Source organism: Limanda limanda, chromosome 13 (genome assembly GCF_963576545.1).
Source record: "Limanda limanda chromosome 13, fLimLim1.1, whole genome shotgun sequence".
Classification (NCBI taxonomy): Eukaryota; Metazoa; Chordata; class Actinopteri; order Pleuronectiformes; family Pleuronectidae; genus Limanda; species Limanda limanda.
Window position 1 is genome coordinate 26,522,122 of NC_083648.1, and position 18,389 is coordinate 26,540,510.

Consider the following 18,389-nt stretch of genomic DNA (forward strand, 5'->3'; position numbering starts at 1 on the left):
ATTGACACAAACGCTTCTTTTCATGCAGTGACTGGATCATGTCGAGAAGAAGCTCCCACTTTCCCAAGTCCACAGTATTTGTAAAAGACGCAGCGTGCAACACAGAGGCGGTTCTTTTTCTTGAGGGCACTCAGCAATTGGCCAGATGTATACTGTCTCTCAAAGTGCAATTTTTGCAAGCACATCATTGTGAGAGAAGGTCCACTCCACCAGGTGTCTCCCACCATTGTGCCCTTATCAAGAAGGGAGTTTTTTACAGTGGAGAGACCCAGCAGATTATACTTTAGAGGAGGATTTCATATGTTTTTTCCCATAATAATTCATGAAATGGTTCTTTGTGTTAGTCCGGGCACATCCTCTCTCCTTCCTGAGAATCCGTGCTTTCATTATCTCAAATCTCAAGATGAATTTTCCTTCTCACGCTTTCCCCAAATTGCACTTTGCAGTCATATTAACACTCAAATGGTTGCGCGCTGTGTTTGACCCTGTATCTGAGTCCAGAAATTATATATCACTCCAGGATAAAAGAAACAGTTGTAATATTGTTAATTCTATAGACTACACAGCTAATATTGATTCACAGGATATAATGTAGTAAAATATATTCATAAGATAGAGAACAAAACATAGATATCTCAACACGTCCCAACTTTTTCTGATTTGGGGTTGTATATTTATTCTCTGAAATGCCGTTAAAACAAACCTGCAGTCTGTATTCAAAAACTCACTCATACCGTACAGTTAATGCAGTTTTAAAATCTCTTCATGTCTGGTGTCTAAAGCTTCAAACTTTTTATTATATTTTCAGTGCAGGGAATTGACCGGTCTCCATATCCACAGAGTCTCGCTCCTATAAAGACTGACAGTGTATAGATTTAAATGATGAGGATGAAGCCACGATTTGTAGAACTTTAATATAAGGACGGAGATCATAGTCTCTTAGGTTCAGTCTACATGACTGACTGACTTATCATAAAGGCAGTAATGTAAGCAAAGCTAGGACTTGGATGACAAATAACAACAAAATCAGGTGTTGATCTTTTTCTCCAGAGGTAAAATTCTACAAATGAATGCACTCTAAGATCTTTGATATGGACATAAACACCAGACAGCTTCTTCAGGCCCAGAGGACTGATACACTATAAAATGTGGATGATCAGATTTTAATAAGAAAGTGTTTGACAACATGAAAGTACAGGTGTAAATGCTCCCATGATGCATTGAGGATGGATTTTTAAGCTGCTCTGAAGGTGGTCAGGAACACGTTCAACCACACTGAACAGACTCAATGCTGTGTATAGGTGGAAATGATAATCATATATCACAGCTACAAACCAGCAATATAGCAGCAATGCCTTGAGATAATGAAGTTGTGATTTGGTGTTATACAAAAAAAATGGAATTGAATTCGTCTTCCACCTATATCTTTTTATCGTTTGTTGTTTTCATGAAGCCGCTGAAATGAGGAGGATGTGACGTAAAGAGAGAAATCCGATTTCAATTGGATCTCAATGAAGACACATATTATAGGTATAGCTGTACTCAGGTTAAAATCATTTATTAAAAGAATCTAGATTAGAGAGTAAGTTACTATAGTAACCTTAAGTGAACTTGATCTCGGTTTGTAGGACATGAAACTCAGAGACAAACGCAAGAGATTCCCCAAACCCACTTTTTACAGACCAGGTGATAATAATTGATAAGATGCTGTGTGTAAGGTTACAGTTACGCCGTCCCCGAAGAATATTCATTAATGCAGCTTCCAGTGCTGAGACCTGAAAACAAGAATGCTGCTTGCTATGCACATCACTAGAAGAACCATCCAGGAAAATTACCACTGAGCATTCTGACTGTGCTAAATCAGTATCAGAGCAGAGAAAAAAATACTTATTTTAATGTAATTACTGATCATGTGTCTGATCATATTGAACAGATTATGTAGAATTACTCTCTTGTTATGTCCTTCGATTCTCTCTCTCTCTCTCTCTCTCTCTCTCTCTCTCTCTCTCTCTCTCTCTCTCTCTCTCTCTCTCTCTCTTTCTTCCACTGTCTTTTTGTTGTGGGAGCTGGATTCCCAGTTTTCTTTCCTTCCGTTTTGTGCCTCAATCATCTTGATCGTATTGGTAGATAGTTGCTTGTTAGGAGAGAGAAAAAAGGAAAGGAGAGAAAGCAAGAGAGTAAGTAAGGATGTGAGAGGAAGCACATCACTGCAAGGCTTTTCTATGTTTTGCCCTGAGACACAAAAAGAGCTCACACACTAAGATCCTGTCAGTCTGAATGAGAAATCCAAACACTTAAATCTGTGCATAGCGTGCTTATCCTTAATGCTGTCAGTGTTAAAATATCTGAAGCAGCTCATTGAAACGGTCGCAAATAGAACGGAGGACATATGTACCTCACAATTTTATGACGACCACTGCAAAACTGCAGGTGTGATCCCGACTACTCCTATCCCTTCTACCTTAAGTGTTCCTATTTTCATATGCGTGTATCCGTGTGTGGGTTGCCTCATATACAGGTATGACCTCATTCCTTTGTTAGTACAGGCCAGATGCAGTTACCAAGGAGTCGTCCATTAGTGTGTTTGTGTGTGTGTGTGTGTAAGGGGTGGGGGGTTACTGGTGACATCATCCCATAAATAGGATATGAACCCGCTAATCCTACTTTGTACACAGACAAACACACACAAACACACATTTGCATGTGTCTTAATAGAGGGCTAGCACAGGGAAACACACATAATCACACTAAGAGGTGCACACACTCTAAAAAAAATTTTCCAAATTCAGCTTTGCTACTACCAGACATGGATGACATCATTCCTGATGACATCATCCTCACTCTCTCATGCATAGACCCTGACTGTTGTTTGTCCATATACCGCATCTCTCTTATTCCTCCTTCCTTCCATCACTACTGCACAATCTATCGTATCGTCACTCATTCCACTGCCATTAATAACATGAGCTGCTTTACTGCACTTGGAGCTTTCATTGATGAAAAGTCATCCTGTTTAATGATGCTGGATTGGCAAGTCATGAACACTTTAAGAAGAAGATTTGTTTGACTGATTATATTTTTGGCACTGAAGGATAGTCAAATCATCATTGACACACACGTGCACACATACACGCTCATGCACGCATACTCACGCACCAACACACAAATCCTTCGCTGTTGTATTCTGCAAATTCAACAAATAGTAAGAAGCTACTCTTTTACTTTTACTTTTCTCTTGACATTTTAATATCATAAACATTTTCAATAACAACAACAATGTGTAATTAAATATATAAATATCAAGATATCAGATAGTTCGCAATAACCAGAATATTTAAGTGCTTATTTGATGATTGTCTCCGGCAAATAATCTCCTCTGTCCATCTGTCCAGCCTGGTTACATGGGGACCCCAGGAAGGTTCTCCATCCGACAGACAGCTATGGCCAGTTCTGTGGGCAGAAGGGAACTTCTAATGCGTAAGTCACTGTTTTAACACCTAACCCTTTGCGCTGTTTTTTTCCAAATTCTTTTAAACAGCTGTGCAGGAGCTCACAAAACGTTACTATCATTATAACCAGACTTTTGTTTAAATAGTTTTCCATAGGTTCACATGAATTTATTCAAGACATAAGGGTTAAGGAATTAGTTTGATTCCATACTTTCCTGGACAAACTGATATGGGATTTCATTTCATGTAATTGTATTGTGTTGGCAGAATTGTAGTGTGTAAGGTGAATTTGGGTTATTTGGGACACCTTAAATTTGAGTTCCTGTTTTAACAAAATCTAGTCAAGAGGCCCTCAATCCTCCAATCAGTTAGCTCCCCAAGACAAAAAAGATCCAAAAGCACAGAAGAGTGTCTGTGCTGTGGTCTGCATCCATTGGTTTCGCGAAACATGTGGAGAAGACCATGGCGTGATCGTTTTATTCCCTTAATAGCCCCAATAGTATGGTAAATTACTTCTGTTATTGTTATTGTTGCTTGTCGTTTGTAATGTGATACACCTTTAATAGAAAGTTTTTAATTAATATTACATTTTCTCTTTTAAGGCTAGGGTAATGTGAATTAATGACATTTCGATTAATAATATACATTTTATTTCACATTTTCTCAGTATTTTTTTCATGAAGCAAGGTGATTTAGTATTTATGTTTCTATTTTAATACAATGGGTCCCAGATTACCTAATTACCTGTCCAGATTATCAAATTCAGGCAGAAAGAACACTAATAGCTGTGGCATGTCTCCTCTGAGTATGATATATCCATTTCTTGGTGTGGTTAGAAAACATCCTTAGGATTACAGAAAGGTATAATATGTTGATTTCATGTGTAAAACAGATATCAGAATGTCCAAGAATTCAAATTTAAAAAAAACACGTGAAATTTTGTAAATAACTATTATTTTACAACAATTTTGTGATAGTATTTGGGTCAGTTAAATGACTGACTGACTGACTAGTTAGAGCTCCTGACATGTACATGTTAGCTTGACAAACTCTCGAGAAACAAATTCTTTAATTAGTTCATCCTACTAGAGGTGAACCAGTCATCGGTTGATCATAAATTATAGGTGAATATTTAGGAGTAATATTCACACTAACAATAGCTGTTGTAAGAGTAGAGGTGAAAGTAGTTGTTGCTAGTTGAAGTGAACATGTAGCCTGATGTTTTCATACTCATTATTCTAGTCAGAATATGAGTCTGAGACCGCTCCATTGGGCTGTGATTATGGGGCGTGCTTCAACCGAACCAGGAAAAAAATGCCTCTTCGCTCAATTGGATAGACCTACAACCAATCAGAGCAATGTAGCATGTGACGTATGTTGAGCGACCCATAGTTGTTGTCAACAGAACTCAACTGCACGCACGCTGGAAGAAGTAGAAGAGGAAGATGAAGAACGATTTTTGCCGCTGTTGTAAAAATAAGTTAAGGATATACAGAGAACTTACCAACACGATCAGCTTCATCTACACATCTCAGCTCTCCAGCGGCAGGCATGTTTGTGGAAAACAAAGTCAACCCAAGCGCTCTTTGATGACGTAGTTTATTACGTAACTGTTGATCATCTGTCCATCATCGTATAAAGCCCGCCCTGACAATTTGATTGGTCCGAACAGCTTCTTTTCGGAGATAATTTTCCCCAACAGAGCGACTCCAGACAGAATTTCCCGACCGAAAATGTTGTGGGCAGGGCTAAGTTCACCCAGGCTAGTGAACATGGGCCAAGCTCACTTCAAGTCTCAACAATTCACTTCAATTCCCAGCATCATGATAACTCAATGATTCTTGAAGAGTTTGTTTAGAACCTTTGGGAAGGAAACCTTGTAATTTCACCATGTGTTGATGGTGTGATGATGTTGGTGTGGGATATTGCTGACAGAACTGATGAACTCTAAACAATTTACCTATTCTAATCTCTGACACATAGAACTAATTAATTAGCAGTGTAGGATGTCAGATGCATAATTCAGAAAAATGTTGACATGTTGGCCTGTCCCTAAGGCTGTTCGAGTGGTTTTACCTAAACATTATTCTGAAGGACAGCATCACTCTGGTTTTTTCTGGGATGGTGGGTTCTTCAGTGAGCCTGAGGCTCGGAGTGAACCTGTGCACAAATATGTCTTTTTCACAGCAGCATTGAAGGAAAAGCGTGTGTCACTGAAAACATTAAAGATGTTTGTTCAGTTCAAGTGTCCCAATAATATTTTTTTTCAGTTACACCAGAGCTTGTCCTGCTTTAATTGAGTGAATCTAAAATGAAACTCAATTGTACAGTTGTTTTCTGTTCTTTAACGTCCACATACTTTAACAAGAGATACTGATTTTACTTGTGACAGATCCAAAATTAAACTTCTCCTCATGAATCTGATGTAACTACAGTGATAAATGAGGCTGTTGGCTTCAGGAGAGGGATAAGAGTGTTTTTTGGTGTACTGAGAGATACAGACACACAACAAAGACATGCAGTATGTTTCTCCTGTTAGCATCGCCATCTACAGGGGCTTCCTGGTTGTTACAGACTAAAGAATTTGCTCTATCTATTGAAAATATTAATATTATATGAACAGTAAGTGGCACAGCAGAGGACCACTGACATTTAAAAACAGGCTTTAAAAAGAAAAGGTTCATTGTGGTCCGATATGTCAGGGGTTTTTAAAGCCTGACGCTGGGCACCCCTCACCCATTAATGGATAAACAAAACAACAGTTGGAAAAAAAAGGGGAAAAGTGGATATAATGATGATTGTTTTGCTTGGACATTAGAGATGAGTCACACTGAGGTACGACTCTGGGGATGAGAAGGATCTTTGCAGCACGCTTCAGTCATTGGGCTCTAAGGGGTTTAAAAGTATACTTTAACTGCCTCTATGAGTCATAATCATGTGCAGCTACAATGATGATGAGATTGATAATCAACTTCCTGCTGACACAATGACACAATAACAGTTCACGTTCTAACCACTCAAATTAAAAGCCAGAAAACTGCATTCCATGTAATAAATAAATATGTAGGAATGACTTTTTTAATAGAGGATTTTGTGATATTTCATGCCTTTCTTAGACAGGGACAGTTAATATAGAGAAGAAAAGGCAGAGGTGTTGGTAGGGAAATGCAGCTGTGGGTTAGGCCGCCCAAAGAACTTTAGGACTTAATGTGACTCTTTCTGAATGTGCAAGTCCCTCATAATATTTTCTGATGTTATTTAGTGTCTTAAAGGGATTGTTCACCGATAAATAAAAATGCACTCATGATCTACTCACCCCAGTGCCAATGGAGGGGTGGGTGAAGTATTTTAGTCTACAAAAGACTTCTGGAGTCTCAGGGGTAAACTTTGTTGAAACAGAATCCAATACAATTGAAGTCAATGGTGTCCTCTTCTTAGGACGTAATAAACAACAGAAAAAACACAACATATCTCAATACTGCAAGTGTGGTGTCATCCAAGTGTCTGCACAGTCATCATCACGCCATTCTCCGGAAGTGGCAAAGCTAGCGGACTTGGACACAGTGTAAATTACGCTGTTTCGAGTCTTATATGAATGTTGGGGATTGCTGACACTTGGATGACACCACCAGCTCTACAGGTTTTCCTTTTACACACATCTACAATGAATGTTTTTCTCTTTTGGAGATTCCAGTTTTTACTCTCACAACTGGGTCACACTGCAGTTTAGCCACAAAATATTTTGACATATTTTTTGCCTTAAAATTTCTTCGTAGGAATTTTATTTTATGAAGAAAAAACAGACCTGCTTGTTGCCTAAGAGAACAAAAAGCTATATGATTGAATGTGTCTGTTTACACCCAGCTGCGAGTAGTCACACAGCAACTATAAGGCTATATACAACTGTATAGAATGATCAATGGCTCCTTTTTAAGCAATTTTTAGCTGCATTTTCATTAAAAACAAGCAGAGAGAAAAGAGAAAATGATGAAGTGCGCCATTGAATAAGCACTATACGGACGCTGGTGACAACTGCTGCCACCAGGTGCTTTTTAAGTGCCTGCATTTTTGCAGAAAGCCTATAGGCGGTCAGATGAGGTTGTATGAAGAGTGGGTAGCAGACATGATGGGTCAAGTACAGGACGTCCATTCAGGAGACAAAGGTTTGAGTCCTGTGAGAAATAAAAAGATGGTGTTTGATAATTTCAGACTTTGTTGGTTTATTATTTTCAGTTGCCATTTCCAGGTTTAGGCAACCAAACTAGTTGGTTAGATTCATACGAAGCAGGTCAGATCCCAAAGGTTATATGTACTTAGCCTGCTAAATAACGATTTCTTCTTTCTGCTCTGCTATTGCTTGCAAATATAGAAAAGTGAAACAGCATTGTTAGAAATAGGCTAAATAACTCTGGACTTGTCAAACGTAACAGAGTGCTCACATATGGATTTAAACACTTTTTTTGCAGGAAGAAACCCATCCTATTTTACTTCAACATCTTAAAATGTGCCAACCCAGCAATGCTCATCAGCCTGCAGTGCCCCACAACGCAGGTATCTTCACATAATAACACATAGGGCTCCTGATATATCATATCAATTAAACATTAAGAGAATTAACCTAGGAGAGGACTCAGACACAGAGAGGACTCTTCACCTACAACACAAACTTGAGGCTGAGCTAAAGTAGTTTGATGTTTATGACAGTAAACATGTCCTTAACAACAGCTCGATATCTTCCTAAATACATCAGCAAACTTACTGTCTGTGTTAATTGTATTCCAGATGTGTGTGTCACAGTGCCCTGACAAGTTTGCCACCTACAGTGAGATGCAGCTGCAAAACAAACTCAACAAGGCTTACTGGGAATACTATAAACAGTTCTGTAAGCCTGGATTTAATAACCCTGAAAAGGTACTGATGTTGATATATGACAAGCATTTATCATTTAGACACACATGATAAACTGTTGTTTTTTTAAAGCATCTTTGCAGGTGATGAGCAGTGACTGTAATCTTGAGTAACCTTGTAACCTTTTTTTAAAGTTCAGACCATTGGTTCAGACCAGCAGCTCTCTCTTGGAATTTTTTGTTTTTCTTCTTTGTGTTGTTGCAAAACACACAGAACACATTCATTCACAAAGTCAAGCAGAATACACAACACACGCATTCACACACATGCACATACAAGTACATACATGGATGCATAGGTTGTTATTCTTACTTTCCTGTCTGTCCTGTGTTTTCCAGCCAGTATCTCAGGTTCTAAGAGATGAGGATTGTCCCTCCATGATCATACCCAGTAGACCATGTAAGGATTAGACTTTCTCCCACAACTCATGCAACATTTCAACTAATTACTGTATGTCAGTGTTTACATTGAAAGGTTGGTAAGAGAAGTCCACAAGCCAAAAAACATCTACTGACTCAAATAAATCTTCACTATTATACAATGTATTTACACAATGGATGGATTTGCTTATCAGCTTAATATTTCTTACCCCCTGCTGTAAAAGGAGTTTCAGAGGAGTACTGATCATTGTGTGTTTGTGTTTGTGTGTCAGTTCTCCAGAGATGTCTGCCAGACTTCACCACTCTGAATGGGACTGTGACCGTAGTGAACAGAACTAGGTTTAAGGATGCTCTAGAAATTCCACACAGTATCAGTGAACTCCAACGTGCTACCAAGTACTGCAACTTCTTCTTTAACACTCAACGCCGGGTTTACACCGGGCGCTGAAGCGTCGCGTAAGCGTCGCGTAAGCGCAGCGCCCTAGCGCGCCGGCGCTGGGCTGGACACACAGGACGCTGAAGCCTCGCGTAAGCGCCGCGTAGATCCCTAGTGCGCAGGCGCCAGGCTGGTCACAAGAGACACGCTTTTCTCCGCGGCGGTCATCCTGCGATTCCTCTCCGTGATCACACATACTGCTGATATTTTTTCATTAACTGCAACGGCGTCCCAGCATTTGTCCTTTTTAATGTTGTCTTTATACAACATGTGCGGAGGATCATACAGCGCACTGTACTTCTCCATATCAATTATTAATTTAATGTCAAGAACTTCAAGAACTTCTCCGCTGTTTGCTCCGTTCAATGTCGGGTGTCGAGGGTAAATTACGTATTCTCCGATCAAGCCTATGGGGAGAGTACGTAGACCCCCCCCCCTCTCTTTTTATCTTTATGACTGCTTGTGTGGCTGTAGTGGGGGGGCAGAGGGGGACATTTAATAATGTGATCGGTAAAATTGGTAAAATTAAAACTCCAGGACAACAGAAGGGGAATACAAACTATGGGATGCATATTTGATCATTTATATCATATAAAATATGTCATCAATATCGTTTAAAATCATTTTTCAGTGTGTTTCCTGCAGCGATACGCTCGCGTCAAGCGCAAAAAATAGACTCGACGCCGAAACGATCGCTGCACTGCGCTCGGCAGCCTTGGCGCAGCACTGCACTTCAGCGTCTGGTGCGACCGGCACAGAGGATTAACATGAGAGTGGATGAGAGTCAGCTGTTATTTAAGGCATGGCGGTGCGTTTACGCGTCGCTTCAGCGCCCGGTGTAAACCCGGCATTTTTATGGACTCATATACAGAGTTCATATCCACAGATTAAGTAATGTATCTCTCCTCTGAACAGGACTATAACAGGACTTGTGGACACTAAGGAGATGGGCATGAAGATAATGGAGGATTATTCTCAGTCCTGGGCATGGATTATCATGTAACTACAAAAACAATAAACTACTTTTGTGTTAAACCCAAGCATCTACTCGGGACTCACAGATATTTTTGCCACATTCAATATTTAGACGGATCGTCAATGAATGGAACGCAGAGACTGTGGTCCTCCCCTTAGACAAAGCTTGGAAAAAGACTCCTCCTGAGTTTGGTTTAATTTAGTTTCTTGATGCCAGTGTCATGATGACTGAGATTTTATTCTATAGGCAATCGACAATTGAGCAAAACAGCCTCATGTTGCTGTTTAAATAGAAGGACAAATGTTAGCATAATAGCGTTCACTACTTATTCGGATTCACCATTATGCTGCTTGTAACTGCTTGTGGCTGCAGTAGTTGCAGTTTAGCAGATGTTACATAGGCCTTTATTAAACCATATGATTTTCCCCCTGTACTTTAAAACCTGCTGATAGAGGTCTGCTGATATCCCTGGCTGTTAGTCTGATCTTCATCCTGCTGCTGAGGTTCACAGCTGGGTTGCTGCTGTGGACTACTATCATCACTTTCATACTACTGCTGGCATATGGTGTGTACTATGGCCATCACATAGTTTTAGAGCAATTTCTACCTGAATCTAGCTGTTGTTATCCAATCATGCTGGGATAACATGGGCTTAGCATCTTTAAAAATGAATTGTGTGTGTGTGTGTGTGTGTGTGTGCGTGTGCGTGTGTGCGCGTGTGTGTGTGTTTGTGTTTGTTTACAGGTATGTGGTACTGCTCTGTGGTCTGGTCCCAGCTCAAACACACACCGGGCTCTGATGTTGCCATTACAGAGGTCGGCCTGCAGACTGATGTACAGGTCTACTTACAACTTAGACAGACATGGATTATATTATGTGAGTCTGTGTTCAGTCAGAACTAACAACAGGGGGCGGCGTATAGCTCACCTGGTAGAGCTGCAGCTTAAACGAGGCAAAGGCTGTTCGAGTCATGTATGCATGTCTCCCCCACTCTCTCACTCTCTATCCCCCTTTCACAAGCTTACTCTGTCCTATCCATTAATGGCGATAAATAGCTCCAAAAATACATAAAAAAACAAGAATTAACAACAGAAACTCTCGCTCAATAGAAAACGTTTTTGTAGTTCCAGTGTTCTTAAAGATCTCTTTCCTTGAAAGTAAGATGACTGCATGTGCTCTATTTCTATCAATTTGGGGACTGAGCAGCACATTTGGATCAGTCTAATCACCTGATACTTCTTGCGCAGTTCAAATTCAAACCTGTTGAATGAAACAAACCTCAGATAGGGACTACTCAGACGTACAAAAAACTCCCCACTGTGATTTTTTTGTGTCAATCATAAAAATCACTTTTACATTTTGATGGGACTGAAGTATCATTTAACACCAACAAATACTCTTCAAAAGACTGTGAAGCAGCACTTGTGATTAACTAGTCTGCTTTACTCTTGAATCATGTTTCATTTGCAACAACACTACAAGAAGTTGTAACTTTATTACTTTTATATATATTATTATTATATATATTAAAAAACGATTTATTTGAAACAATGCCTGTGACTTAATTAACAAATTAGTTTGTAAATAAACGCACACCTCTCGGTGTGCGTTTATTTACAAACCTTTTTTACGGCCACAGACTGTTGTCATCAAAACATCTGCTTTTAACCCCTCCCGGTGTCCTTGTTACCATGGTAACCCCACAGCTCCTTATAGGAGTAAGTAAACTTGCAAACAGTCTTTGGTGAATTCTGTCTATCACAAGTGTCCACTACAAAAGTGAATTTACTATTGTTTGTGTTTGTCAGTGGTGTCTCTGGGAGTGACTGAAGCTTCCATCTTGGCGATGTTGATCTTCTTAAGGAGACGAGTCCGAGTGGCCATTGCCCTACTCAGAGAGGCCAGCAAGTATGACCTGTGAAGACAGCAAAGAAAAATCATTAAAAAATTACAAATTATCAGAGTCTTTAAACTGCACTATAGTAATGGTTGTTTTCTTGGTTTGATGTTGCAGAGCTATCGGTCACATCATGTCCACACTATTCTTTCCAGTTGTCACCTTCCTCTTGTTGACTGTGTGCATCTCCTACTGGGCAGTTACTGCTGTGTATCCTTCACTGCGTTCACATAACATAATTTTCTTGTTAAGAGCCTAGTGATTTGTTTGAAGGACTCGTACCAATTTAAATTATGTACAGAATATAAGGATATTTTGTATCATTAGCTGTCCAATCAGCCTGTCAGATGGGTCTTTAACCAGCACTGTGAAACCAGTTATCTTGCATCCTCAGGTGAACCCATCTACAAAGTGACGTCTCCTAATGTCAGCTGCCCCTACACCAACAGCACATGCAATCCTGAGGTACAACATATTGTGTAGAAAAAAATTGTATAGCTTTCCCTTTTGTAGTGAGAATAGTCATATACCTATTTAGAATTGAACGGATTGACATAGATGTAAGAACCATTTGGGAAATTGAACAGTCAAACTACATTTTCCCATATTTCCAAGTATCTATAGCCTATTAAAACTGATAAAATGTCAAAAAGGCAGATAGGAATTTTGTTTCTTGGCTCATGCTTTATATATTTGACTTTTCACCTTTGAAAAATGCAGCAACACAAACTTGGTGAAATTTGGTAAAGTATTGTAAAGCTCCTCAATAAGTTTGCTCAACAGATGTCCTGAGGACAGGAGGCAAAATGTGTTACATTTTTCTTTAGTGAATATAATTGACTTCCTGCACAATAATTAATAAGTAATGTGTATCCAGTAAAGCTCTGTCTCTGTCAGTCAGTCTATCAGACAAGAAGTTGCAGGCAACTATAAGAAAGATATCATTTATATTTTAAAACATTCATATTTACACATTTTGGAAAGGTATATGCTGTATCTTTCACAACCGTTCACATTAAGATAACACACAACCTCGACACTAAATTAATAATATATTAATGGTTGAGATGTGTATTGCATACACTCACTGAGAGACTACCCTGTGTTCTCCCCTCACGTCTCTGCCAGACCTTCAACAGAACCAACATCTCCACATCAGCGTTGTGTCTTGGTACTCAGTGTCAGTTTGCCTTCTATGGTGGGGAGACATCCTACCACCGCTACCTCTTCCTTTTGCAGCTGTTCAACCTACTTGTCTTCCTCTGGCTGGTCAACTTCAGTTTGGCCCTGGAGCAGTGCACCCTGGCAGGGACATTTGCCACCTACTATTGGGCCAAGAGGAAGCCTCAGGATATCCCAGCATGTCCGCTCTTGCTGTCATTCATTAGGGCTGTCAGGTCAGTACATTCTCTCAGGACCATCGTCTTTCGAACTTTATGGAAACATGTACAATGTATCTAATATTTTATCCAAAGAGGGAAATAACAGTTTTGTGTCTAACAATCTACTAATATCTTCCTTTATCTATCTGCAGGTATCACACAGGCTCTCTGGCATTTGGCGCTTTAATTCTTTCCGTTGTCCAACTTCTGCGGATCATCCTGGAATACCTAGAGCAGAAACTAAAAGGTTTACAATCACACAGACACATATAAACACACACAACCACACACACATATTTATAGGTCTCGATGGTGAACTAAGCATTTACCTAACTTTCCTTCCTTCTGACACTAAAATCAAGTCTTAACTCTCAAACAGCCCTTACAAATCATGAGGACTGACCAAAATATCCTCTCAAGGATAGTTTTGAACCAAACTGTAGACATGTAGACTCTGACACAATGCCTCCTTACTTCCTTACTTCTATACTACCACAATCATTGGACTGATGCTGTGCTTTTATCCTTGCAGGTATTGACAACAGCCTGTCCCGGTTCATAATTTGCTGTCTGAAATGCTGTTTCTGGTGTCTGGAGAAATTCATCCGCTACTTGAACCATAATGCTTATATCATGGTAAGCTGGTTAAAGTAACATTTTGAGGCATGAGTAATATGAACAGCACCAATGCACTGTTCATTTTGTTAACTGTCAACTGTCTCCTCTTTATTTTCCACCAGGTGGCCATCTATGGTAAAAGTTTCTGTACCTCAGCCGAAGAGGCCTTCTTCCTACTGATGAGAAATGTGGTCAGGTAAGGAGATCAGATCACTTATCTCAGTTTTTGGTGTGGAGACATTTAGCTGATACGTGATCCTTCTATCTGTAACTGGGATCATTAAAACAAGCAGTGGCTTCCAACTATAGACTGTATTTAAACATGGATGGACCTGACAACTCCCCAATAGGGAAGCCAAATTATCTTGATTGGATGCAGTACTAGTTAGCAGATGGGACATGTAAGAACATGACGAATAAAGTGTTCCAAATAAATGATTTCTGTCGGTTTTTGATAAGTTTTGTTTGAATTAGTTATCTGACACTATAAAAACAGAGTGAAGAGTAATGATTGACAGCTCAAATTGATTTGCAACCGGCTGGGCGGGGCTGAGAGCACAGTGAGATTCCATGATGACATTATATGGAGAGGAAGTACGAAACAAGACCTTTCGATAAGATATTTCTAGGAATGGACTGAATGAAAAAGTTAGCAGAGTGACTGTTTTCTTACTTTGAGGTTACCTACTGACCCCCTTCATGTAATTATGGATAGTAAAAGCCCAGAAAATATATTTTACACAATATGGGCCCTATATATCAGACTATAAGCAGGGTCATACCTGTGCTGATTTTCACTGTGCGGATCATGTGCTAGACGAGTGGTCATGCTGAAATAACTCACTCCCCCTACAGGGTTGCAGTTTTAGACAGAGTGGCAGACTTCCTGTTGTTTCTGGGCAAATTGCTGATAGCAGGAGGAGTTGGTAAGTAAAGTATTACACTGTCTATGGCAGGGGTTCCCAAAGTGGGGGTCGCGACCCCCCGGGGGGGTCGCGAGACACAGAGGCGGGGTCGCAAAATGCATTCCAAAAAAAAATACAATTATTTATATATATATATATTTTTTTTTGTATAATATATACATATGAGTTGAGAATAAAACCATGCAATTGTAGCCGAGCGTTTAGTTGTTGTATTGAATAAGGCCTCAGCCTAAAGAAGACACAGGAGACATAGCAGCCGTTTAGTACAGCACATCCTTCCGGTAAAACCCCTCTTCAAAATAAGAGTCACTAAATAAAATAGCTTACACATTTCCCATCAGTTTTTTTATTTTTTCTCCCCTTTTTTTCCTCCACAAAAAAAAACATCTCCTTTTTTTATCTTACGACACAGGTTAGCGACAGTTCAATTTACAGCAGCACCAGTCACACGGTAGCTGGCCAAAACTCTTTTGGAAAGCAGCTGAAAATTATTGACAGTCACAATGAAACGTTGGTTAATACCAACCAAATCGAGGAGGCCACAGGAACAGGACAGACTAGCGGAGAAGGAGAGGCTACCTGAGCAGACATGCACAAGCATGCACGCACGCACGCACGCATGCATAGTGCATGTGCGTGGCTGTGCGCAACATTATAAACCACCTCCAGTGTCGTTGGGGGTCCCCAGTCTCTGGCACCGTTATTTTGGGGGTCCCAGGCTGAAAAGTTTGGGAACCCCTGGTCTATGGCACCATTTTCAACAGTCAGTTGCCAGTGATGATGTGTTATACTTGCAACGCGCGTGTGTGTGTGTTTTTTACAGGTGTCATTGCCTTCTTCTTCTTCACTATGAAGATCCCTGTTATCCAGGAAGAAGTACCCCATCTCAATTACTATTGGATCCCCCTGCTGGTCAGTCTCTCTCTCTAATAAATGTTTAAACCCTAATCTAAAGCTAATTCTTAGATGAACCCTAAAACCAAGTCTTAATCCTTTTAAGCCATTTTAACTTGTGAGAAAATTTGGGTTGGTCCTCACAAGTTCAAAACAATGGTTTTGAACCCTACTAGGTCAGTGTTAAGATGTGTGTAAAAACAACACCCAACAGTGTCTGGGTTAGATTTTGTGTTTTTGGAGTATGTTAATCCAAAACTCATAAGAAATCATAAAGATTGTGTTTTAGGTTTCTTAATATAATTTGACCTGCCATCAGAGCTGCCCCTCAGACCTTTTGTAGCTTCTCTAAAGTATATCTCTCACATCAGACTGTGGTCATGGGTGCTTACCTGATTGCGCATGGATTCTTCAGTGTCTATGCCATGTGTGTGGACACACTCTTCCTCTGCTTCTGTAAGTATAAAACTGTAATTTTGTTCCTACTACAGAACATAACTATAATTATTCATATTGGGCTACTGTGAAATGAAAACAAACTGGTTTAACGTTTTCCTATGGTTATAATGGCACAATATTAATAAAACCAATAGAGCCAGTTTCTATACCACTTTATCATTTGAGGGTCAAATTCAAACCCCCTGCTTCTACATCTACATTTTCTGAGGAATACAGTTTGGAACAACATACTACAAGTTACTACAACATACTAATACCGACAAGATTATGCAGGTAGATGACGAGATCAAGGCAAAGGGACTCCCGGAAAGAAGTCAAGTCCGTTACATGTATTGATGAGATATGAATTTCTTTGATGTGATAAGGATGGAGAAGAGGAAGGAGAAGCTGGGAAGAGAAGCTCCATGTGTCCTGTGTCCCCCGACATTCTAGACCTATAGCAGCATAACTAAGAGCAGGTCTAAGACAAGCCTGGACCGGCTCTAACTACAAGCTTTATTGTAAAGGAAGGTTTTAAGCCGACTCTTAAACGTACGGATGGTGTCTGCCTCCTGAAAGTGGGAGATGATTCCAAAGGAAAGAAGCTTGATAGCTGAAAGCTCTGGCTCCTACTCTACTTTGAGAGACTTTAGGGACGACAAGTAAGCCTGAATTCTGGGAGCGCAGTGCTCTAGTGGGTTGATATGGTACTATCAGCTCTTTTCTTTCCTAAATATTCTTCTTTCCTAAATATTACTGATACATGTTTTCCTCTTATGCTTCGGTTGGATGTCTCAGCCTTTGTTTTAACAAGTCACACATTCTACACCTGCTCTGATTTGACCGAATATTAGTTGTTTTTCATCTGGTTTACACAAAGCTGTTTAAAAGCACTAACCTGTGCTTCTCTTCTTGTCTCCTCTTCATTTATCATCACCCTGCTGTCCTGCTCTTCTTCCTCCCCTCCATATATCTTCATGTGACATTGGACCTCAATCTCAACCATTGATTCTCCCCAATTCTGTCCATCTTTTCCTTCATTCATCCCTGCTTTCTCTCGATCCATCCATTTATCGGGCCAACCAGGTGATGACTTGGAGAGGAATGATGGTAGTGCAGAAAAACCTTTCCTCATGTCTCCAGAGCTGCACAGAATCCTGGGAAAACCCAGTCCGCTTTGCTGATATACTTTCATCTATATCCACTCCATCAGCAGCCAGTCTGCTCAGCTTTGGTTGGCTGGTCCCTACATATGTAAATACACAGGGCGGATATTTCATGAGATGTAAAGTAGCAACATGTAGGGAACAATAGGGACCCAATAGTAAAACCAGTGTCTGAAGAATTTTTAAAACCTAATCAATACTAAAAAAATATCATAACGGCGAGATGCTTTTTTTTTGCAGGCAGCTGCTTGCGTTTTATCTCTACTTGAGGCTTCTGAAGGGTCTCTGCTGTACCACTAAAATGAATACATTTTATGACATTGTGCCATTATTGGTCTGATAGGGTTCTTCTTTGGAATATTTTTACCTTAAATGAGAAGGTTTTTTGTATTAAGACTCAGTGTGTGGGTGTTTGAAGAATTCTTACCTTCATGTGCTATGAATGAATGTTTTTAACTGTTTTGTAAATCTAAAGTGTGTGAAAATCTGTTTAGATGGAAAAGAGTGTGGTCTGTACAAATAGTTTCATTTGACATCAAATTCCAGGGCTCAAAAGGATTTGTCCTTTGAGTATTTCCATGCCCATCTGCACTGAAGACAAACATACTGTAAATGCAGTTCTGTTTCCAAACAACAACCACACACTCACAAAGTATATATTATTCATTTTTATTCCGCAATATTTTGGTATAAATGAGAAACCAAGAAAAGTCATATGTTGATTTTTAATTGTCCACATTGCACAGCAAAAGGAATAAGACGAAAATAATATTCAGTTTTCCTCACTATGGGTCAAGATGTTTTTTTTCTTCTATGTAAACCAAGGTTAATGTACTGAGTTTCTCATTATATATACTCCCTGTTTATTTTACTTTAATTAATGTATGATACAAAAAGCAACCACTGACCAAAAAAGTAT

The 18,389-nt window shown here is 39.7% G+C and overlaps 1 protein-coding gene across 1 annotated transcript in view; it reads left to right on the top strand.

The window, feature by feature from the left end:
• Positions 1–17,488, top strand: part of slc44a5a (solute carrier family 44 member 5a) — a 47,650-nt gene extending 30,162 nt beyond the window's left edge. The window contains exons 9-27 of the mRNA XM_061083699.1: positions 3,393–3,477; positions 7,916–8,000; positions 8,232–8,360; positions 8,696–8,756; positions 9,010–9,133; positions 10,089–10,172; positions 10,602–10,714; positions 10,894–11,025; positions 11,958–12,057; positions 12,164–12,256; positions 12,424–12,511; positions 13,175–13,443; positions 13,581–13,675; positions 13,961–14,064; positions 14,169–14,242; positions 14,902–14,972; positions 15,796–15,884; positions 16,238–16,322; positions 17,391–17,488. Coding sequence (XP_060939682.1) covers positions 3,393–3,477; positions 7,916–8,000; positions 8,232–8,360; positions 8,696–8,756; positions 9,010–9,133; positions 10,089–10,172; positions 10,602–10,714; positions 10,894–11,025; positions 11,958–12,057; positions 12,164–12,256; positions 12,424–12,511; positions 13,175–13,443; positions 13,581–13,675; positions 13,961–14,064; positions 14,169–14,242; positions 14,902–14,972; positions 15,796–15,884; positions 16,238–16,322; positions 17,391–17,488 — 1,979 coding nt within the window. The remainder of the gene's footprint in view (positions 1–3,392; positions 3,478–7,915; positions 8,001–8,231; positions 8,361–8,695; positions 8,757–9,009; positions 9,134–10,088; positions 10,173–10,601; positions 10,715–10,893; positions 11,026–11,957; positions 12,058–12,163; positions 12,257–12,423; positions 12,512–13,174; positions 13,444–13,580; positions 13,676–13,960; positions 14,065–14,168; positions 14,243–14,901; positions 14,973–15,795; positions 15,885–16,237; positions 16,323–17,390) is intronic.
• Positions 17,489–18,389: the final 901 nt, after the last annotated feature.